This window comes from Bison bison, unplaced genomic scaffold (genome assembly GCF_000754665.1).
Source record: "Bison bison bison isolate TAMUID 2011002044 unplaced genomic scaffold, Bison_UMD1.0 scf7180017864280, whole genome shotgun sequence".
NCBI lineage: Eukaryota > Metazoa > Chordata > Mammalia > Artiodactyla > Bovidae > Bison > Bison bison.
In genome coordinates, this window is record NW_011494852.1 from 4660950 (window position 1) to 4685296 (window position 24347).

A 24347-nucleotide genomic window follows, 5' to 3' on the forward strand; every position below is an offset into this window, starting at 1 on the left:
AAATAAAATGATTATCGCGTAGTGCATTTCAGATTTTAGAATTTCAAGGGTCATCCCATGCAAATGGCACATACCATATAACACTCCTAGTGAGTGTTAGAAAACCACAAATATGAATGTTTCTGCAGTGACATGTCTGAATATGCATATCAATTGGGATAAATTACAACTGTAAGCAGTCACATGTGAGTTCAGGTCAGCTTTTGCTTCTGACTTACTTTTAACATCAAACACAGAACACATCTTTCAGTCTTCAGGTCACTTTTGCATCGGGGAATTGTAGATAAGGGACTGTGGACTTCTAGCAACTACTTCATCAGGCTCTTGTAAAGTGGGAACAAGTTAACGTAGGGAAAGCACTTGGAACCAAGTCCGGCTCATGCTAAGTGTCACTGAGGAATGTTTCAGCTATTTTTATTTTCCCCTAACACTGGCATCTGGAGCCTCCAAATTCTCTGAGCTTTGGCCATATCCCAGGGCCACATGCAGCCACTGGCATGTCCCAAATTTTTCCTCAGGGAAGGTTTCCAGACATTTCTCTTGTTGGAAAGTTGTGGGGGCTAGACTATATATTTGCTGCTAAGTCGCTTCAGTCATGTCCGACTCTGTGCGACACCATAGACAGCAGCCCACCAGGCTGCCCCATCCCTGGGATTCTCCAGGCAAGAACACTGGAGTGGGTTGCCATTTCCTTCTCCAATACATGAAAGTGAAAAGTGAAAGTGAAGTCGCTCAGTCGTGTCCAACTCTTTGTGACCCCATGGACTGCAGCCTACCAGGCTCCTACGTCCATGGGATTTTCCAGGCAAGAGTACTGGAATGGGTTGTCATTGCCTTCTCCAAGACGATATATATTTAATCAGGGGCAAACTGATGGATGTTATGGATATACAAAGCTACCTGTCAGCACTATAGAAAGACAATGGACTCTGGAGCCAAATGATCTGGGTTCAAATCCCAACTTGACCACTCATTATTTATATGACCTTGGGCAAATTATTTAACCTCTCTGGGTCTCTGCTTCTTAATCTGTGAAACTAGGATGATATAAAGATCAAACCAGTCAATCCTAAAGGAAATCAACCCTGAATATTCATTGGAAGGACTGATGTAGAAGCTCCAATGCTTTGGTCACCTGATGCAAAGAGGCAACTCATTGGAAAAGACCCTGATGCTGAGAAAGATTGAGGACACACAGGAGGAGAAGGAGGCGACAGAGGATGAGATGGTTGGAAGGCATCATCGCCTCAATGGACATGAGTCTGAGCAAACTGCAGGCAATAGTGAGGGACAGGGAAGCCTGATGTTCTGCAGTCCATGAGGTCACAAAGAGTCAGACACAACTTAACAATGACAAGTGATCAACAACAACAACCCATAGGGCTGTGCTGCTGCTGCTAAGTCACTTCAGTCGTGTCCAACTCTGTGCGACCCCATAGACGGCAGCCCACCAGGCTCCCCCGTCCCTGGGATTCTCTAGGCAAGAGTACTGGAGTGGGGTGCCATTGCCTTCTCCCCATAGGGCTGTAGTGAGGATTAAATGAGAAAATATAAGGAAAGCTCAGAAAGTATATGATGCTAAGACCTGATATGTGAACCCATGATGGTCCACACTCCCCTCCACACCATTTGAGAGTTCACCCTGCCACTCAGGAGTCAGGAGTTCCCCAAGTGCCCTCATGGCTCCCCAGCATCTAGCAGTCTCCATTCCAGGTATCCAGCACCCTCAAATTATTAGAGCTCCAGAGGTTTACTCTCACCACTTGGGCCCTCATCTCCCAGGGACCTGACTCCTGAGTTCCTTCTTTGATTAAGGAATGTTTTATTATTAGGTAAAATACCTTGTTCAAGAAACAGGACATCTCAGCAACCAAGACAGAAAAAAACCCTTGTTCCTGGGACTTCCGTGGTGGTCCATGGTCTAAGACTCTGTGCTCCCAATGCAGGGAACCTGGGTTTGATCCCTGGTCAGTGAACCAGATACAGCATACCACAATGAAGAGTTTGCATGCTGCAATGCAGATCAAAGATGCCACGACCGCAACCAAGACCAGCACAGCCAAATAAATAATTAAAAAAAACACCTTGTTCTCATGGTGCCTATATTCTACTGGAGAGATATAAACAGTAACGGTTTAGTTAATCTTAGAGTAAATTAAAAGACGTGCGTGTGTGTGCGTGTGTGTGTGTGTGTGTGTGTGTGCGCTGTGTGTGTGTTCAGTCGTTCAGTCATGTCTGACTCTTTGCAGCCCCATGGATTGTAGTCTGCCAGGCTCCTCTGTCCACAGAATTTTCCAGGCAAGAATACTGGAGTGGGTTGCCATTCCCTTTTCCAGGGGATCTTCCTGACCCAGGGATCAAACCTTTGTCTCCTGCATCTCCTGCATTGGCAGGCTGATTCTTTACCACTGAGCCACCTGGGAAGCCCATGTTAGGAGATGATACATGTTAAAGAGAAAAAATAGAGCAACGAAAGTGTGATCAGGATTTCTGAGAGTACAGTTTTAAATAGGAGGGATGTAACTTAAGCCAAGTCTCAAAGGAAGTGAGGGAGAGAGCCATGTGGATATCTGAGAAAAGAGCATTCCAGGCAGAGGGAACAGCAAGTGCCTAAAGTGAAAATCTGCCACCCATGTGAGAGGAACAGCAAGAAGTCCAGGCTGAAGTAGAGGGATCGTGATACCCAGTAAAGGAGGAGATTATGGGAGTTGGATTGTGGACGCCCATGTGGGCTCTTGCAGTAACTTCAGCTTTTATACTGTGTAAGGTCGGGGTCAAGGACAGATTTTGTGCAGAGGAGGGTTGAGACATCCCTTGCATGTAAATAGGATCCTTGTGGCGCCATGTAGGGAACAGTCTATGGGGCTGATGGAGGAATTGCTGGGAGAGCAGTGAAGAGGCTGCTGCAGTTGTTCGGGTAGGAGATGATGAGGGCTGGACCAGAAAGGAAGCAGTGAAGGAGAGTACAAGGTGATCTGGGAAGCTTCTGGGGGATGAGGTGGGGAACAAAAAAAAAGAGGGAAATCATAGACTGGGAGAAGGGAGACACTCTGATCTGGAAGGTCTTGGTGGAGGCTCTTGATAATTGGAGGAGAGACATTTAGGTCCTGGCTGAAGGCTCTCCTATGAACTGGAGGAGGTGGGCACTCCTAGCTCTTTAGTGAAACAATTTACCTGGTTTCCTCAGAGGAGGGTTTCTGAGTTTTGCATGAGGACGGAACTGGGTATTGAAAACAAGACTCCTGGTTAATAGATGAGGGTGAGACCTCCCAAAGCCCCAGTACCCCAACATTCAACCCCCCACCAACTTCCATCCCTCACCCTCCTCAGATGCTCAGGAATGCAGCCTTTCTGGTGACCCTATGCTTGGGTCGCCTCGCAGGTGGACCAACAGCAGCTGTGATTGCCTTGACCCTCAGTATCAGGAAGCATGATTGTATTTCCGCAGCTCCTGATTAGGGACAGAGGCAGGTCTGGAGCAGGAGCTGCCTGAATTGTGCCTCCTTGCACAATTGGGCCCTGCAGCCACCTGATGCCCTGGGCCAGCCCCCTAGGCTGTGCCCTGAGCCAGGCCTGGGGCCCCACTGGAGCCCCCGGGACCCTGTCCGGCCATTTAGCTGCTGCCACGACCTGATGCCGCCTCGACCCTTGGAGACCAGCGGCAGTGCTTGGATCTGTCTCTTCTCTACCATTTTATGCTTTGCGTGGCCCTCGATGTCTGTGGGCCGGCCTGTCAGCACCTGGGTGTCAGTGTCAACCTGTCGAGATTCCAGGTTGGCTGCAGTGAGAGAACCTTAGGAAGGAAGGGGCTCTGGAATTTAAGGGCAACACTCCTTGATACTAGGGGCTTTCCTGGTGGCTTAGACTGTAAAGAATCTGCCTGCAATGCAGGAGACCTAGGTTCGATCCTTGGGTCAGGAAGATCCCCTGGAGAAGGGAATGGTTAACCACTTCAGTATTCTTACCTGGAGAATTTCATGGACAGAGGAGCCTGGTGGGCTGTAGTCTATGGGGTCACAAAGAGTCGGACACGACTGAGCAACTAACCTTCTCCTTGATACTGGAGTCAGTTGCTGGGGCAAGACTCCAGGGTTCCAGGGGTAGGACAGCCTCTGGGTCCTAGGGGTGGGACTGCTGAGGCTCCGGAGGCTGGGCTCTTTGGGTCTGAGATGGAGACTCCCCCCCACTGGGGGCGCGGGACTTCTGGGTTTTAAGGGTTGAAACACTAGATCTTGGGTTTGGCATCTGTGGGCTGTGAGGGTGAAGGCTTCTGGTTCCTGGGGTGCAGAACTACTCAGTTCTAAAAGGCAGGACTCATGGATTTGGTAGATGGAAATGTCCTCTAGGCAGCTGGAGTGAGAGTTCCACATCCCATGGCCTGAATTTTACGTACTTACCCTTTGGTTTCTAAAGATCGAAACTTGACCCTGTGGGGTGGAGATTACCAGAGTTGGGGGCTGGAAAGCCTCCATTCTAGGGGCCATAATGTTACCTGAGGAGGCACTGGCCTGGGCCTTCAGCCTTAGCTTCTGGGTGGGTTCCCTGGCTGGCTGCCTGGATGCTGCTGGCAAGGTGCTGCCTCCATCCTGTCACCCTGTCAACCACCAGCACCCCAGCCCACTTTGCACACACATGTGATGTCCTCTTGACCCCCTGGGGCCCTTCCACCCAGGCCATGATCTTCCTACCCCAAACCCAAGGTTGCACCGTGGACATATGCCTGGGCCCTGGACCCTGCCTGATGCTAAGTGTCTACTGTGAAACCAGCCTGTTACTGGGGGGCCAAGTCTTTCCCTGGCAGGAACTGGGTCTATGCCACAAGGGTCCAAGGCCTCAGCCCAGCCTCTTCATCTTCCCTCTTCGGCAGGGCTTGATCCCATTCCTGACCCTTGCAGGGCAACTTCAGCTCCTTGTTGCCCATCTCAGGATGCCAGCCCCTCCCTGCACAATGTAGTCCCTGAGACCTTGTGCTTCCCACTGCCAGCCTCCAGCCATCCCCTCCTCCCCATCATGATCCAGACCCTCAACCTTGCCCACCCTAAAGTGTCAGCCCAATTCTGATAGAAGTCCAGCGCCCAGCTCTCATCCTTCTCACTTCTCAGCCCTGGTCGTGGTCCAGTTACTCAACTCTTACCTCTTCAGGAACTCAGACCTGGTCATAGTCCAGCCTCCAAGGCCTTTCCCATCCTAAGCTCTTACTGACCAGCTGTGCCTCTGATCCATGGATGGTCCACCTAGCATTTACCTCTTTGAGGGTTTGCTTCAGCTCTGCCCAAGTCAAGTTTTCCAGCCCTTACCTCCACAGGGCCCCTGATACCATATTCCAGCCCCAGAAATTGGGAGTGAGACTCTGGCAACCACTTGCCACCCAGTAACCCTTCATTGCTACTCTTTCCCCAGGCTTGCTGTATCTGCACACTCACACTATTCCTATGTACTCTGGACACTTGTGCGGGGCTGATGCTGCAGCTGCATGGCAGGCCTGTGTCCCTGCCCAGACGCCAGCAGCCACCGAGGACAGGGGTGCAGACATAGCACCTGCAGCCTCCTGTATGTTCCCAGAGGCCTGCTGGCACCCTGCCACCCATACTTGCCACCAGAGTTCTTCCTGGCCTGTGTGGCCGACAAGGGTTGTGGCTGACAAGGGTTGTGGCCGACAAGGGTCATGCCTGTGGGAACCACCAAGTGCTCTGTGCCTGCCCACAGGCCTCCACAGCCACTTGCCAAATGATTGGTGTCTGTGTGCGGCCCTGAAGGACACTTGGCTTTTGCTGTGAGCCATCACCAGGGGGGTTGGCGGTGCAAGACCAGGTCTGGTCTTCCATCATCCTGCAGGTGGTAGTGAGAGCCACCATGTGCCAGGCCCACGGATGAGATACAGTGCCAAACAGGACTGAATTCTGCCCACACTCTCCTTGGGAAAACGGATCTGATTTTCTCTCATGGCTGTATTTACAAAGCACCCATTCTGGTTCTCAAATTATTGTCCCTAGACCAGCAGCAGCAGCAACACAGGGCCTATCTACAATGCAGACTGCCCCAGACTTACTGACTCAGAAATGCTGGGATGGTACCCAGCATCCATTTGTAACAAACCCTTCAGGAGGTCAGAACTTCTGTTTGACCTGTTCCAAATCAGCTCACTGCACCTTTGAACCGCACTAGGAGATAAGGTTAATCGTCATCTCTTTTTTCTGGTGAGGAAACTGAGGCACAGAGAAGCTAAGTGCTTCCCCAGATCTCAGCTGTAAGCAGCAGAACTGGCCTTTCTGCCTGACTCCAGAATCCTCCTGAACCTCTATGCTTTAGTATCTTTCTAACAATAATGTAAAAATAGTTCCAGTAGTAACATCAAAAGGGGGCTAACTTTATAGAGTGCTTGCTCAGTGCTAAGCCTTCTATTGGGCTTCCATGGTGGTTCAGATAGTAAAGAATCCACCTGCCAATGCAGGAGATGCAGGTTCCATCACTGAGTCAGGAAGATCCCCTACATAAGAGAATGGCAACCCACTCCAGTATTATTGTTTGGAGAATCCATGGACAGAGGAGCTTTGAGGGCTAAGGTTCAGGGGTCACAAACAGTCCGGTACGACTAAGCGACTAAAACACACACAAGCCTTCTATTACCTTAATTAATTCTCCCAATAGTCCCATCAGGCAGGTACATGTTATGGATGAGGGAAACCAAGGCATTGATGGTTAAGGAATTTGCCCAGTGTCCTACACCTAGAAAATGACTTAGCTGGGCTTCCCTGGTGGCTCAGTGGTAAAGAATCTGCCTGCCAATGCAGGAGACATGGGTTCAACCCCTGGTCAGGGAAGATTCCACATGCCACAGAGCAACTAAGCCCGTGTACTGCAATTATTGAGACTGTGCTCTATAGCCCGGGAGCTGCAATTACTGAAGCCCTTGTGCTCTAGAGCCGGTGCTCCACAAAAAGAGAAACCCGAGCACTGCTACCAGAGAATAACATAGCCACTACTCACCACAACTAGAGAAAAGCCCCAAAGCAGCAAAGGCCCAGGGTGGCCAAAAATAAATTAAAAAAAAAAATTTTTTTTTGAGAAAATGAATTAGCTGGCATCTGAATATTTGTTCACTTATTGAACAGACTCTCATCAACTTTGAGTCTTTATGTCCACGTTTCTTCTCCACGTTCCTCATGGTCTCTTGGCTCCATCCTGACTTTCTGTGTCTGACCCCTTCCTGCCTCTAGTTCAAATGCACCCTGGGGGGAACTTGTTTGGCTTGCTCTTTAGTTATAGACTGATGACCACCCCTACGTCTGTCGGCCACGGTCGTTTGTCCAGCCTTGGCACAACCAGCTGTGGCAGAGGTGGAGTCATGGGGACATGGTGTGGCCAATATGTCAGGCAGGCCTCTTACTGGCAGTGTCAAAATCCTAAACTGGGGAAATTAAAAAAAAAAGGATTTGAAGCACATATAGCTGCAAAGACAGAAGGTATTTCTATCTTCAGGCTTAGCTAGATTAAGAATTTTCAATTGCAGTTAGAAGAAATCTGTTTCTTTCTCTCTCTTCTTTGTCCTGGTTTTCCCTTCGTTCCCCTGTGTGTGTGTGTGTTAGTCACTCAGTTGTGTCTGACTCTTTGCGACCTCATGGACTACAGCCCGCCAGGCTCCTTTGTCCATGGAATTTTCCAGGCAAGAATACTGCAGTGGGTTGTCATTTCCTTCTCCAGGGGATCTTCCCAACCCAAGGATTGAACCTGGGTCTCCTGCATTGCAGGCGGATGCTTTATTGTCTGAGCTACTAGGGGAGCCCTCCTCTCTCTATGTTAGCTTTATTCTCAAGCAAATTCTTCCCCTGTGGTGGCAGCAAGGCTTCTGCAACAACAGGAGGACAATTCTAACAGCTTTATAGTCCTCTACCAAAATGTAACACCATTCCCCCACTAGTTGCCAAAGTCCTAGAGTCCCCACTCATAGATTTTGCTTGACCAACTATTGGGGCCCAGAGGAGGGAGGAATAGTCTGATCAGCCAGCTCTGATTCCTGTACCCATCTCTGGAGCCTGGATGTGGAGTCATCTCAATCTGCGTGTTGGAAATAAGGATGGGTGACTGTTAAAAAGAAGGTAGAGGTATCATTGTCAGAAGGGTGGGAGGGGACTTCCCTGGTGGTCCAGTGGCTAACAATCTGCACTCCCAAGGCAGGGGGTCCAGGCTCGATCCCTGGCCAGGGAACTAGATACCACGTGCTGCAACTAAGAGTTCACATGCTGAAACTAAGGATCCCGCATGAAACAATGAAGATCAAAGATCCTGAATGCTGCAACCAAGACCTGCTCAGCCAAATAAATAGATGCTTTCATTTGGGTTGTTTTTGTATTTTTTTTTAAAGGATGGGAGGACAGAAAAGACAGCCACCACTAGAGTCTATTGCCAGGTTTCCCGCAGGCCCAGACAGGCAGATAAGAGGTAGAATCATTTGATGATTCAAGGGATGGTCACCCCTTTCAGTAGGGGCTGGGATGAGTGGTGGGCCAAAAAAACCCCAAAGACAAAGAACAGAGAAGCTGCTTCAGTCACATCTAGGACCTGTTAAAGTAGCTAGCACATGGTATGGTATGTAGACACTGCTCATTGTGATTGTTTTTGCTGTTATGATTAATCCAAGGGGAGTTCTCAACAGAACAATGCAGCCTCGGGGTGCTGTTGGATGGAGGGTAGGCCTCTGGCTTGTCTGAGCCTGACAAGCATGTCTCTCCAGCCATGCAGCTTCCCCCATCCTCGCCCCACCCTCAAAGAGCCTCTGCATCTTGTGAGGAACCCTTGCTCTGTGGCCTGTCCGAATGTTCAGGGGGAGGTGTAGCTTCCCACTCCCTGGGATGAGGGCTCTGAGTGTGAGGATGGATTCTTCCAGGTAGGGGTGACTGCATCCCTGTGTTCTTGCCTCCACAATGGCCAGAACTTCCCTGTGAGCATCCTCTTGGGTCCTTGTTAGAGTTTCACTTGGAGCCTTCCACTTTGCCTCTAATCTCCATGCACTTTCTTGAATGGGTCTCATGTCAGAACCTTTAGGCATACCCTCCCTTTAGTACCACCTCCCCTTTCACTTTCCTCCCTTCCTCCACAGCCTGGCCAGACTGTCCTGTTAAAGAATTGCTCCTCTTAGAGGAATTCCTTGGAGGTCTAGTGGTTAGGACTCCACACTCCCACTGCAAGGGGCATGGGTTCGATCCCTGGTTAGGGAACTTGCATGTGTGGCCAAACAACAACAACAATAACACTATGTTGGAACTGAATTTTGGAACTTCCCTGGTGGTCTAGACTTCACCTTCCAATGCAGTGGGTAAGGGTTTGATCCCTAGTCAGGGAGCTGAAATCCCACTTGCCTCCTGGCCAAAAAAAACCCCAAAACATCAAACAGAAGCAATATTGTAACAAGTTCAAAGACGATTTTAAAAATGGTCCACATCAAAAAAATCTTTAGGACTTCCCTACCACTCCAGACGGACAAGGCAATGGCACCCACTCCAGTACTCTTGCCTGGCAAATCCCATGGACGGAGGAGCCTGGAAGGCTGCAGTCCATGGGGTCGCTGAGGGTTGGACACGACTGAGCGACTTCACTTTCACTTTTCACTTTCATGCATTGGGGAAGGAAATGGCAACCCACTCCAGTGTTCTTGCCTGGAGAATCCCAGGGACGGGGGAGCCTGGTGGGCTGCTGTCTATGGGGTCAGTATTCTTGCCTGGAAAATCCCATGGGCAGAGGAGCTTGGTAGGCTGCAGTCCATGGGGTCGCTAAGAGTCAGACATGACTGAGTGACTTCACTTTCCACAGAGTCGGACACTACTGAAACGACTTAGCAGCAGCAGCAGCAGCAGTGGTACAGAGGATAAGAATCTGCCTGCCAACACAGGAGACACAGGTTCGATCCCTGGTTGGGGAAGATTTCACATGCCTTGGAGAGTTAAGCCTGTGCACCACACTACAACTACTGAGCCGGTGCTCTACAGCTTGTGCTCTGCAACAAGAGAAACCACTGCCATGAGAAGCCTGTGCACCGCAGCTACTGAGTAGTCCCCGCTCGCCGTAACTAGAGAAAGCCTGTGCACAGCAATGAAGACCCAGCGCAGCCAAACATAAATAAATTTAAAAAAATTTTTTTAATTAAAAAATTAAAAAAGAAAGAATTGCTCCGTCTATACCTGCCAACTGGGACCCCTGCAGCTGCCAAAGGAGGTCTGTGGCATCACAGATGGACTCTTCGGCTGTCAATTGCAAGGTGACCAGGGCTGTGGCCTGAGGGGTCAGAGATTAGCGCATGACTTGCGGGTGTTGGGAAGGAGCGGACTGTGACTCAGGCTCCTGGGACTCATGGGTCCCTAACCTCCACATCTACTTGGCTCCTGCTCTGAGCCCCATGGCCTCACTGCTGATTTTCCCACCATTACTCCTCAGCCCCCCTAACACCACCTTTGTGCCATGTGGCACTGTCTAACCAACCATATGCACCAACCCCGCAGCTGCAGAGCACTGGAGCTGCCCCCATGCCCCTGCCAGTGCCCACTTGGTCATCTTCTGCTGGAGGGCTGACGCATGCCCTGTGCTCACTGCTCCTGCTTCCTCCGCCAAGGTTGTGCTTTCTGGACAGACAACTGTATTCAGTGTGGCTACCATCTGGCCACTGGTGCCCTGTGAGCAGCATGCCCCAGTGCTGGCCTGAGAAGTGCTATGATCACTGCAAAGGCTGCCACAGGTGGCTGGTACCACTGCCTGTTAGCCTAGTCCCTACCTGGCCCCACTGTCCTGGAGGAGCCACTGGTCTGTCCTGCCATGGGAGACTTCCACTTCCACATATTCGAAGGAGCCCACTGTGAATTCCCTGGCTCCTCTGTCTACCGCCTGGTGTGTCTCTGTGGCACAGTCCATGACAACTTCAGTCTGGGTTTGATGCCATGTGGCTGCACCAAGGGTCTGACCCTCTGAGCCTGTGTTCTGACACCAGACATGAATCTGAAAGATCTCAACCACACCAGGGTGAGGTTCCAAAGGTCCACACTGACCCCCACCCTCTACTGTCCCCACTACCCCCAAAATCCATAATGACCCCTGTTTTCCTGCTGTTGTCCCTTTATTGACTCTCCCACTAGTTTTCAAAGATGTTCACTCAGATTCCCCAGGGGCCCCATTCACCGCCCCCCACCAATGGCTACTGACCCCCCTCCTCACTGACTTGCTTGTGGACCCCTTCCCACTGACTCTCACTTGTCTTTATTTACTACCCTTGAGACTCCTATCACTCTCTAATTAACTCTCCTTTGAGTCTTTGACTGATCATTTACACCCCTGTGGATCTTCCCATTGATCTGCCTATTGATATTGACTCTTGCACTGAATTCTCACGCCTTTCTGATATCCTAATTGAGCCTCTTTGATGCAGTATCTTATTCCCTGAAGGCTTCCCAGTGGTGCTAATGGTAAAGAACATACCTGCCAATTCAAGAGACATAAGAGATGGGGGTTGGATCCCTGGGTTGGGAAGATCCCCTGGAGAAAAGCCTGGCAGCCTGACCCAGTATTCTTGCTTGGAGAATCCCCATGGAAGAGGAGCCTGGTGGGCTCCATTGAGCCTTTCATAGTGCCACATTAATTCATCAGTTTACTTTCTGAATCTACCCCAATGTACCCACGAGCTAAGTCCTCCCATTGCCACCAAAGCCACCTAAGTCTTCTCCTGATCCTCAGTAATGCATGGATCTGTCCTTCCACTGCCTCTATTTGTCCTCTTTGTGACCCTGCCCTTTCTCCCTCACTGACCCCTCCCCACCAACTCCTTAATTATTCTTTTCCCTCCTCATTGGTCTTCCATTGACCCCTCATTAATTCTGACCACTCTACTATTGATTCCCCATTGGATTCTTTATTGACCTTCCATTTCACCTCCAACTGACCTCCCATTGAATTCTCCTTCGATCCCTAATGATTAAACGTCCCTTAACCACCAATGTTCTCCTTGATCCCTCTCCAATCCTTCAGTGATATTTCCAGAAGAGTCTGCTGACCGCCACTACCCCCTTCCCTGGCTGCTGTCCCCACCTGCGTTCCCCCACAGTTGGTGAAGGGAATTCTGGAATCACCGCCCTTCATTCAGGACTGCAGCCTGCTCACGTACTGCCAGGCTGCCTGCCCTGCATAGACACCCACTTCAGCCTCTCTCTGACCTAAGATTGGGACACCCTGGTGCATGTGACACTGCTGAGGCCCTACAGGATCCTACCTATGCTGACCTCATGACGCAGGCAGCCCAAGCAGCCCCTCATTGCCCCTGCGCAACACCTGGAAGTTGGCAGAGATGCCAGGCTGTGGCCTGGTCTGCAGGCTCCTCTGCCCCAGTCTGTGTGGCCACGCACATACAATGGAGAAGTTTAGGCCTTGGTGGGCGGGGCCAGGTGAAGAAGGGTGGGACTTGGAAAAGAGCAATGACTAGATTTGAAGAAGTGGCCAGACCCGGAGGGACAGCAGTTTAACAAGGTCTTTATGGGTGTTTTTGTTATTTTTTTGTTTTTAGTATTTTTTTATTTGGCTGTGCCAGGCCTTAGTTGAGGCAACAAAGTTCCATCTTTGTTGCTGCATGCAAAATCTTTAGTTGGGGCACAGGGGCTGTTAGTTGTGCCATGTGGAATGTAGTTCCCTGACCAAGGATGGAGCCTGGGCCTCCTGTATTGGGAGCACAGAATCTTAGCCACTGGACCCCCAACAAAGTCCCAAGGTCTTTCTTTCTTTTGTGCCTGTCTCTTTCCCTCACCACCTGTCTCCTCTTTACATCCCAGCCTACACTTCAGGGTCATCAGGAGGCTGGGATTCCCATGATGTCCTGGAGGCACCCCCAACTTTGCTGTGAGTGGTCTGGCTGGGTCTGGGATGCATGCTAGGCAAGTTGTGGGCCAGCAGGAAGAGTCTCCTCTCCTGATGGGGATCAGAAAAGACCTGACATTGATGGAACTGGCTGAGGAGAGTGTGTAGGAGGGACATGCAAGGGAAAGAGAACCATAATTGCAAAGTTGTGGAGGTTGGAAAACATCACTAGGAAGCTAGCCTGACTGGGGGTAGGAGGCAGTAGGATTGGAAAAGTAAACTTGGGAGTCCAAGCACTCACCTTTACCATCCACCTGCAGTCCTCACTTGTCCACCTGAAGCCACTGTGCATGGACTGGTCAGGGGTCCATGTCCTGCCTCTCAGCCTGTTACTGAGTCCAAGCTCACTCTGCTTGCTGCACGACAGGCCAATAAATCCGAGACAAGGTGTTGAGGCAAGGAATATGATTTTATTCGAAAAGCCAGCTGACCAAGAAGATGGCAGACTAATGTCTCAGAGTAACCATCTTGTTGGGATCTGGATGCCAGGTTCTTTTACAGAGCCAGAGAGAGGGGCGATGAGGAACGAAAATCAAAAGGCAGAATAGAGAGGGAGAGGCAGTGGGGAAGTAAAGTGAAAGAATCTTTAGTCTTGCAAAACATCTCCAGGAATGGCCAACCTTTGGAAGGGGTGTGTTAATCTCTTCTTTTTATTGTAGATATTCACAGGTGAGTAAGGTCAGATTATCTCTCTATAAGCTGAACAAAAGCACTTTAGTTTACAGTCAGGAAGAGGGGCAGGGTCTTCTGAGGCAGGCTTGTTTTTGTTCAGTGGCTCAGTCATGTCCAACTCTTTGTGACCCCATGGACTGCAGCACGCCAGGCTTCCCTGTCCTTCACTATCTCCCAGAGTTTGCAAAATAACAAAACCAACAAAAAGCAAGTCAAAGAAACAGTTTCCAATATGCAGTCAGAATTGGCTTCTCTGCAACAAGCCCTGCTCACTGTTCTGATGCCATGAGGACTGTGAATGTGACCCTGGCGTCATCTTTGATGGCACAGATTGTGCGTCCCAAGACCACTGGGGCTGCTTCCACAAGGGATGTGACATGCCTGTAAGAGAGGTCCCCAGGCCTGGGTGGGTGGGCACAGAGTCTCCCATATCTTATCAAAATAGTCCTTTCAGGACACCATATCAATAAGACTTTCAGTTGTAACTGACAGAAAATGATGCCGACTATCTTAAATACAACAGGAAATATATCTACTTTTCTTTGGGTAAAGTTGAGGCTTTCAGACAGGGCTGGATTTGGGGACCCAAATGATGTCACTAGGACTCAAGTTTCCATCTTTCATCCCAGCCTTTTCCTTTTTCTGTGTTAGCATAACAGGAGGAAAAAGGGCAGGACAAAACTTTTGAAAGAAAGACATCACCCAAGGACACAACATAAACTGATTAGAATCAAATGGGACCAAGATGGCAGACAAGACTAGACCCTGATCCTCAGTCAGCAAGTGAAATGACACACCCAGAGGCACCATGACAGTTCTAAGGCACTGTCAAAAGACCAAGAAATTGGGCCACTGCAAGGAACGGTGCATCAGAACAGTGACCAGTGGAAATCTCCACCTCTTCTCCAAAATAGATGGAATAATCCTCCCACTCATTAGCATATGAAATTACCCAATCTATAAAAACTAATCATGCCACATTTCGCAGGCGCACTCACTGGCCCTGTGCGATGTCCCATACTCTGTGGAGTGTGCTTCTCCCTGAATCTGAATAAATCCACTTCTTACCTATCACTTTGTTTCTCACTGAATTCTTTCTGTGATGAGGCATCAAGAACCTGAGCTTCATTAGGTCCTGGAACCGGGTACCATGGGTTTTGGCCGGATTTGAGTCCCAGCCACATGGGTTAGATTCCCAAGCAGGGTTTTGGCTGGCCTCAAGGCCCAGCCACTTGGGTTCAAGTCCCAGCACATGGGATCAAGTGCCAATCTGAGGTAAATGGTTTCATTAGCATCTATATTAATTAGACTTTTGGGGCCAAGAGCTATAACAGAGGCTCAACATTACAGTGACTTAAACTTGATAAAAGCTTATTGCTCTCTCATGAACAGCCCAAGTAAAACCAGCTCATTTCCTCCAACTCAGAAACACAGGCTCCTTCTATCACACAACACAGCAGGAGGCAGCTCTTGGACTGCAGGGTTGAGGAATGAGACAGCTGGAGATAGCAAGCATAGGCACCTCTCTTGACAAGGTATCCATGCAGAAAGGGGAGAATAAAGATCAGCTAGGGGACTTCCCTCGAGCTCCAGTGGTTAAGACTCCACATTCCCAATGCAAGAGGCACAGATGTGATCCTTGTTTGGGCAACGAAGATCCTGCATGTCTCAACGGCATGGAACAAATAATAATATCAGCTAGGATGAGCCAGAAGGCAAGGATATCTTAGAACTAATTTTTATCAGTATTATTTTGAGATGGGAAAAACTCAGGGATGTTTCAGTGCTGATGGGCAGAAGACAGACAAGGAGAGGTTGGAAATCCAGCAGGAAGAGATGCCAGGATAAAGGATGCATTGCTCTCTTGAAAGCAGGAGAGCAACAGCAGAGCTGGGATCTGGGAAGGCAAAATCGATAGTTTTGGGAGTTCTTTTGTTTGTTGTTTCTATTTATTTATTTTTGGCCATACCTCACGGCATGTGGGATCTTAGTTCCTCGACCAGGGTTCAAACCCAAGTCCCCTGCATTGGAAGGTGATTCTTAACCACTGGACCACCGGTGAAGTCCCAGAATGCTATTTATTAGTAAGGGGAAAACAAACCTGAAATCTCATGATGAGAAATAGAATCATCTGTGAGTTCAGGGTTACCTGTAGGGGGTGGGAGGATGGGAGAGAACAGCTTGAACATCAACCACAACTGTCAGGTAAGCTAAGCCAGACAGGTAAGCTTGACCCTTTGGTTCAAGGGTCAAGAGACTCCTGAGTGTCTCCTAAACTTCTAGTGTAGCTTTGGGTAAGTGACTCAGCCTCTCTCTATGCCTGTTTGCTCATCCACAAAAAGTAGTGATAAGAAAAAAAAAAAAAAAGTAGTGATAAGAACAGTACCCACCATACAGGGTAGCTGTGAAGATATATATAAAGTGCTTGGCATAAGTGCTCAGTAAGTATGAGCTGTGATTGCTCTTGTAACCATTTTTATTTTATCTTTGGAGAGGCACTATGTATATGCATGATAAGTTGCTTCAGTTGTGTCTGACTCTTTGCAACCCTCTGGACCATAGCCCGCCAAGCTCCTCTGTCCATGGGATTCTGCAGGCAAGAATACTGGAGTGGGCTGCCACTCCCTCCTCCATGGGATCCTCCTGACCCAGGGATCGAAACCGTGTCTCCTGTGCCTCTTGCACTGGCAGATGGATTCCTTCCCTCTAGCACCAGCTGGGAAGCCTTCAGTATGTATAGCAAAGTTGTTAAAACTAGAGGTCATGAAATCTGATCCCCGAGGTTCAAAACCTGACTCTGCCACTTACCAGGTATGTGAAGCTGGGCAGGCTATGTTATTTCTCTGGCCTCAGTTTCATAAGAGTCATATGGTACAGACCGTCTCATCAGAGTGTTGATGAGGATTTAATATCACTTAAAACATTAAATGTTTAATAAAATGTTTTAAATATTTACTATTTTCAAATAAATGGATTACATAAAATAATATAAATTAGGTGACAGTATATTAAAATACCAATTGCATCATATTATATTACACATTTTATTAACCTACTCTGTTATACATTTTTATAAATAAAATATTAAAGCACTTGAAAGGGTGCCTGGCACAGAGTATGTGCTCAGTAAACAGTTACTAGATTATGAAGACACAGATGAGAGATGTGACAGGTTCCAGAGGCTTTTTTCATTTTTCCTCTCTAAAGTTCCCTTCTGAGACAGTGTTTATTATGAAAAATTTCAAGCATCACAAAAGAATAGTGTTATGAAACCCCATTACAGTTACAAATATTTTGCCATGCTTCCTTTCATCTTTTCCTCCCACTCTTTGTTTTGTTTGTTCTGTAGGATTTTAAAGCAAATCCCAGACCTTATTCCTCTAGCAAAGAACCTGGTATGTGTTTGTGACAGAGAGACACCAGCAGGAATCACAGCGGTTTCAGATCTCCCTATTGACTCCCAGGGCTTGCCTTGTGGCTCAGCTGGTAAAGAATCTGCCTGCAATGCACGAGACCTGGGTTTGATCCCTGGGTTAGGAAGATCCTCTGGAGAAGGGAATGGCAATCCACTCCAGTATTCTGGCCTGGAGAATTGCATGGACTCGGCTCCAAAATCACTGCAAATGGTGACTGCAGCCATGAAATTAAAAGAGAATTGCTCCTTGGGAAAAGCTATGACCAACCTAGACAGCATAGTAAGTAGGGACATTACTTTGCTGACAAAGGTCCATCTAACCAAAGCTATGGTTTTACCATTATGGATGTGAGAGTTGGACTATAACGAAAGCTGAAAAAATAAAATAAAGAAAGAAAGCTGAGCGCCAAAGAATTGATGCTTTTGAACTGTGGTGTTGAAGACTCTTGAGAGTCCCTTGGATTGCAAGGAAATCAAACCAGTCAATCCTAAAGGAAATCAGTCCTGAATATTCATTGGAAGGACTGATGCTGAAGCTGAAACTCCAATACTTTGGCCACCTGATGCGAAAAACTGACTCATTAGAAAAGACCCTGATGCTGGGAAAGATTGAAGGCAGGAGACGGGGAGGACAGAGGATGAGATGGTCCATGGACATGAGTTTGAGCAAGCTCCGGGAGTTGGTGATGGACAGGGAAGCCTGGCGTGCGGCAGTCCATGGGGTGGCAAAGAGTCGGAGACGACTGAGCAACTGAACTGAACTGAACTGATCGACTCCCAGACTCAGGCCCTCTCCCCAGCCCCTGACCAGGCTAGTCTCTTGCGGAAGAACGCATGCCCAGATGAGCGGTGGCGTGGTCGCACGCTGGGCGGAGGGATCCCGGGTTATCGTTTCCCGGTCTCCCACGCTCCGGGTGCTGGCAGGTGCGGGTAGGTGCTGGTAGGGTGTTGAGCGGGTCGTGGCCTTGCGGGCCTCCCAGCGCTACGAGGACGCCTCCGAATAGCCTGCGGGAACTATAACGGAATTGCGCCTGACTACCTGATACTTCCTGGCGGTCTGCGGAGTGCCAACATAGTCGAAGAGTTCCGTGTGGGCTGGTTTCGGCTTCAACAGCTAGGGAGGCCCCTCCCTCTCCTACCCTCAGATACGGCTTTCTTCGGCAGAGAGCGCTACCGGCCCAAACTGGCTGCGTTTGGGGGCTTATAGCCCACGGCATATTCTCAGCATGTTCTGCCTGCTGTGACCCAGGACTTTACCGCGTATTCCCGTCCCCAGGGGTTGGGGCCCTCGATGTACACTTGCTCTGGGAGTGGGGATGCACGGAGCTTCCCATGGTTGCTTTAATAAATGAGGATAAACCCACGTGTGTGCCCGTCTTCTCTCCCCCAGTGCCCCCAGAGCTCTGGGGAACACAAGGATCCTAACCTCTAGCTCTCTCCACTCGCAGGACCCAAGAGTCAGGTCAGGATCCCCTGGTCTCTTCCGACCCCAAACCTAAGAGTCTCAGCGTCTAGCGTCCTCCTCCTCCAGGCCCTCAGGAGTACCGTCCTCTCAAGGACACAGATGTCCAGTGGGGCGGGCCAGTGAACCATTAGCTCCGCCCCTTACACACAACATTGTGACGTACAAGCAGCGACAACCTATGAGGCGCGAAGGCGCCGCAAAGCTGGGAGCGGGAGGCGGAAGTTCCTATGGCTGTGTTTCACCGCTTCTCCCGCTTGTGCACGGGCGCCGCTCCGTGCCCCGCGGCCCAGCTGCTACCATGAGCCGGCACAGCCGGTTGCAGAGGCAAGTTCTGAGCCTGTACCGCGAACTGTTGCGCGCTGGGCGCGGGAAGCCGGGCGCCGAGGCACGGGTGCGGGCGGAGTTCCGGCAGCACGCCTGCCTGCCACGCTCCGACGTACTGCGCATCGAGTACCTGTACCGCCGCGGTCGGCGCCAGCTCCAGATGCTACGCTCGGGCCACGCCACGGCCATGGGTGCCTTCGTGCGTACGCGGGGCCCGACCGAGGAGTCCAACGGCGCGGGGGCCCCAGGGACCCTGTCTGGTGAAGGTGACGACCCGAGGAAACCGCTAGACAGCCTGAGGACACCGAAGACCCCGCTGGATGGACGGTGACCGGCTGAAGGGCTCGCCGGATGGCTCAGGGGGACTGAGGACTGGGGAGCCCCCCAATGGAAAGTGAGAGGTCTTGAGAAACTAAATCGACAGATTGAGGTAGTTGAAGAACCCTCCTGGGACGTGGGGTGCGATGGCGAGAAATGCCCGGCTTTACTTGCTGTATGGTACCGGGTCAGACTTAACCAATGAGGCTTGGGGCGTACTGTCAAACTGAAAGCTACTTATCCTAAGGCCTGGGGAGCCAAGACGCCCCTCTGTTGGACAGAAAGAGACTGACGCCCTTGTCTAGAACCCTGAGAAATACCACTGCTGGCTCCTCAAAGAGACTCCTCTCTCCTGTATTTAACTCTGAGAAGAGCAGATGAGGAGGAGTTTGGGACGATGCCCTGATGGACGGTGAGAAGCCTGGAAACCCCCTCAGAAAAATCTTTACTCCATTGAGACCAACTGGGATTGGTGAGGAAGGGGGTAAGGGGTCTCTCACCCCGCTAATCAGTTAAAGACCCCCTCAAGACCTATACATGATGGTTCTGAGGGGAAACCTCCCCTCACCCACCCCGATTCCTGCTCCTTTCCCTTCTCAAGACTGTTGGACAAAAAGGCAATAAAATGGGGGTGTGCTTACTTCCCTGTTGGTGGTGGTAAAGATGTGATGTGTTTGGGGGATTTTGATAGTTATCAAGAAGTGACCCTCTGGCAGGGATGGGTGTGGGGAACCCTCTAGAATGGCTGATTGGTTGGAGCAGCATAGTTCTTTCTCCTGGGCAGATCCATAGAGGGAACCCACCCTGGTTTGACCCCCAAGGAAGCCCCTGTTGACCTCTTAATGGAAGGTAGTGAGTCAGAAGAGGAATGGTGGAGCTGAGGAGGCCTGGCTGGTAACCCCTGCGGTAGTAGTGGGACCCTCAAACCTGGCTAAGGAGTCCAGCCTCAGCTACAAGCTGGAATTGTTGTTAGCAAGGCCTAGGGGTGGGAAAGGAGAGGTGGACCCACAGGCCACAGACATACCTCTTCCCATGCCCCCACAGGGACATGCGCTAGACATTCCCTGAGGTGCTGCATTTTGTAGCCCTCAGCTGTATTTGCACCCATTAAAAGCAGTTGAAAGGAGGAGGACCTCAGGAAAGGAACTCAGAGCTCAGATCAAAGGTAGGATGCCATGGCATGCCTGCTGCTCAGTCTTGTCTGACTCATTGTAACCCCATGGACTGTAGCCTGTGAGGCTCCTTTGTCCATAGAATTTTTTCCAGGCAGGAATACTGGAATGGGTTGCTATTTCCTACTCCAGGGGATCTTCTCAACCCAGGGATTGAAACCACGTCTCTTGGGTCTCCCGCATTGGCAGGCAGGTTCTTTACCCCTGCACCACCTGGGAATCCCCAAAGGTAGGATGGACCAAAGAGAAACACAGTCTCTCCCCCAATCCCAATGGGGGAGGCAGTTACTCAAATAGTTATAAAATGAGGTTGAAATCTGAAGAATTATGAAGTGTTTGCCAGAATGTAGGGATAAGCTCTGAGCAGGGGGACGGTGTGGGTAAAGGCCTGGAGAGGGCGAAGGGGAGAAATGCTGGGGCCTGGAGTGCCCCAGAGCACAGGCTGTGCAGTTTATGCAAGTGGCTTCTACTTCAGCTTTGTCTCTGGTTGGTACTCAGCCTCCATGCCCATGTTCATCTGTCCGCCTCAGTTTCTTCCACCAGGGTGTTGCTGTTAATCCTGGCCTGGTTGCATTTCAGAGTAAAAACCAAAATCTTGAAAGTGGCTAGTGGAGTTAAGTCCTACCCATCCAGCCCGCATTAGAGCTCCACCTGCATCTCCCTCCTCTTCCTCCTGCTCATTCCAGGCTCCAAGATCTTGAGCCCTAATAAGGTCCAGGATGGGAGCTTCTGGCAGGGTTGCAGGCAGTGATCGAGTTCTCACTGGGGCTGGGTGTCCTGGTCAGAAGGGAGTTACTGGGTGAATGTCGGGTGATTAAGAGCTTGGACTCTGGAACTGGAATGCTTAGGTTTGAATCGCAGTTCTAACTTACTGATTACTTGATCAGAGGCAAGTGATTTAACCTCCTTGTGCCTCAACACCCTTAACTGCCAAATGGGCATACTAACTACAATAGTGTCTCCCTTTTGCAGCTGTTATGGTATGTTTTTGTTCAGTCGCTAAGTTGTGTCTGACTCTTTGCACACCAGGCTTCCCTGTTCTTTACCATCTCCCTGAGTTTATTCAAACTCCTCTCCATTGTGTTGGTGATGCCATCCAACCCTCTCATCCTCTGTCATCCCCTTCTCCTCCTGCCTTCAGTCTTTCCCAGCATCAGGGTCTTTTCCAATGAATCAACTCTTTGCGTCAGGTGGCCAAAGTATTGGAGCTTTAGCATCTGTCCTTCCAATGAATATTCAGGATTGATTTTCTTTAGGATTGACTGGTTTGATCTCCTTGCTGTCCAAGAGACTCTCAAGAGTCTTCTCCAACATCACACTTTGAAAACATCCATTCTTTGGTGCTCAGCCTTTTTTATAGTCCAAACTCTCACGTGACTACTGGAAAAACCATAGCTTTGACTATATAGACCTTTGTCGGCAAAATGATGTCTGCTTTTGAAAACATTGTCTAGGTTGGTCATAGCATTTCTTCCAAGGAGCAAGCATCTTTTAATTTCATGGTGCAGTCACCATTATGACACAGTGAATTAAATACCTGTGGCAGCAGAGGGTGATGTCCCAACCCCATAACCCTCCTGTCTACTTGAGTTCACTTGTAGCTGCAGAGGAGGGTTCCCAAGAAACTGCCAGCTTCCTGCTCTGAGCCCCTGCATCTCTGCTCTTCTGCTTGAGGGCTTTCTAGGAATTATGAGAGGTGGGTTAATGCCCTCAGGAGCAACTGCAGCCTGTGGGGGACTACAGTCACTGGATAAGTGCCCCAGGTGCCTGTTGTCTGGTGGGACTGAGCCCCAGGTACTCAGTGGCTCCCGCACCATAAGCATATGTTTTGCTTTTGCCCTGTTCACTGTCTCTCCTCATTCCCTAACTCCTGCCTCCTGGGATCACATTGCAAATAAACCACCTCACTCAAGCCCTTATCTCAGAATGTACTGATGTTAAACCACCCTCCTTGGTCCTGTCTGTGTCTGCTGCTGTGTTTTCGCTCTTCTAAGGGACAGGGTCACTGCTTGTCAACCTGTCAAAGAATCTCCTGATCTAAAAAAAATTGCTATAAAGGACTTAGGGGGTGAGAATAATTTGGAATATGGATTGTGGCTTAATAATAGAATGGAATTGAGTGTTGAAATTTCCTGAATCCAGTAACTATACTCTAGTTGTGTAAGACAGTGTCCATGACATTAAAAACTATACACTGAAGTATTTAGGAGTAAAGAGCATCATGTCTACAACTTAGTCTCAGATGGTTCCAAAATATATGCATAGATGTATTACTGAGAGTGTGAATGGTGAAGCCCATGGGGTTAAATGTTAACAATTGATGAAAGTGGGTAAAGGGTATGTGAGAGTTTCTTGTTACTAGTCTTAAAGCTTTTCAGGAATTTGAAACAAAACAAAAAGTTACCAAAAAGACAATGGTCATATCAATGTCTTACTGGTCATTTGTCTTTGGATGCCAGATATCTTCACATACAGGGTATATTTTTACAAGAGATTTGAGAAAAACAAAGCCTGTATTTTCTGAGACTTGGATAGACCTCTCATGCATAACTTTCTCACAGATTTAGCAATCAATTTAAATTCCTGACCTTCAAAATAGTAACATCTGCTCTCCCTCACAGGTTCTGATCTCCACCCTGTCAGGAATGACAGGTCACTAGACTATGTTCTTGTCTTGGATCACAAGCTCCACTGTTCCAAAAGGGTGACCAGGTGCATGAGGTGGTCCAGGGGGCCCTGGGGAATTCTGGGAAACTCATCATACTGGATGAGGAGCCACAGGTCACACCTGCAAGTTCCCACCCATCCCGTTCATCTCTCTCTCCCTAGAATGTCAGCTCCACAGGGACCAGGATTTTAGCCTGTCTTGTTCACAGTCATAATCCTGCTCTTTGACCTGGTTCATAGCAGACACTCAGTGAGTAGTAAATGAATGAGTGAATGACATGGATTTGCTCCATTACTGAATTGGTTGGGATGATACTGCCAAGACTCTGCCCATCCATCCAATTTGCTGGTGACCCCAGGGACACCATGCCTCCTCCTCAGCTGGGGACAGGATCTGGTCTGGCAGTTGAAAGAGAACAGACCCAGGTTTGCACAGACATCTCCCTGAATGTGGAATTACTCTGAGGATCTGCTGCTTCCTGCCCCCCACCCCTGACCCCAGGGTCCATTCCACCTTCTGGTAACAGCTCCCTTTTTTTTTTTTTTTGAGAACTACTCCCCCTTACCATTTCAGTACAAGCAAGGCTGACTGCAGCCCCCAGTGAAGCATGTGACACTAGCCAGAGGAGGTGGCTTCAGAACTTAGACGGTAAAGAATCCGCCTACAATGCAGGAGATCTGGGATTGATCCCTGGGTTAGGAAGATCCCCTGGAGAAGGGAATGGCTACCCACTCCAGTGTATTCTTGCCTGGAGAATTCCACGGACAGAGGAGCCTGGTGGGCTACAGTCCATGGGGTCACAAAGAGTCAAACACAACTAAGCGACTTTCACTTCACTGCAACTCTCCTGTTGGGCTTCCCAGTGGTGCTAATGGTAAAGAACCTGCCTACCAATGCAGGAGACATAAGAGACTCGGGTTTGATCCCTGGGTTGGGAAGATCCCCTGGAGGACAGGATGGCAACACATTCCAGTATTCTTGCCTGGAGAATCCCATGTACTGAAGTGACTTAGCACACACACAGAACTCTCTATTGACTGCTAAATTGGTGGGATGTAGGTTTGGTGGTTTCAAGGGGCACTCCCCACCATTTGGATAAGACCAAAGCCAGAACAGGAAAGAACTGAGCCCCTGGATCCAGCTGTGCTTGCAGTCCTGAACTTTTAAGTTACCCACAAAAATTAAGTATTAATTCCCAGTTTTTTAAAAGAGATTACTGCTGTTTTTGTTTGCTTTAAATATTTATTTATTTGGCTGCGCCGGGTCTTAGTTGTGGCATGCAGAATCTTTAGTTGCATCATGCGGGCTCTTTATTTTTTTAGTTGTGGCATTCGAACTCTTGGTTTCAGCACATGGGAGCTTCAGTCTGCATTGCAGCATGTGAGATCTTCAGTTGCAGCATTCAAACTCTTAGTTTCAGCATGTGGG

At 49.4% G+C, this 24347-nt stretch overlaps 1 protein-coding gene across 1 annotated transcript; it reads left to right on the forward strand.

Moving 5' to 3' along the window:
* Nucleotides 1-18627: 18627 nt before the first annotated feature.
* On the forward strand, nt 18628-19729 carry SDHAF1 (succinate dehydrogenase complex assembly factor 1). The gene has a single exon (XM_010849050.1). It carries the CDS (start codon nt 18736-18738, stop codon nt 19090-19092), a length of 357 nt encoding a protein of 118 aa, XP_010847352.1. The 5' UTR covers nt 18628-18735; the 3' UTR covers nt 19093-19729.
* The last annotated feature ends 4618 nt before the right edge of the window (nt 19730-24347 follow it).

What these genes read in the sequence shown, in the direction of transcription:
- SDHAF1 (XM_010849050.1), top strand. Translation starts at nt 18,736, where the DNA reads ATGAGCCGGCACAGCCGGTTGCAGAGGCAAGTTCTGAGCCTGTACCGC.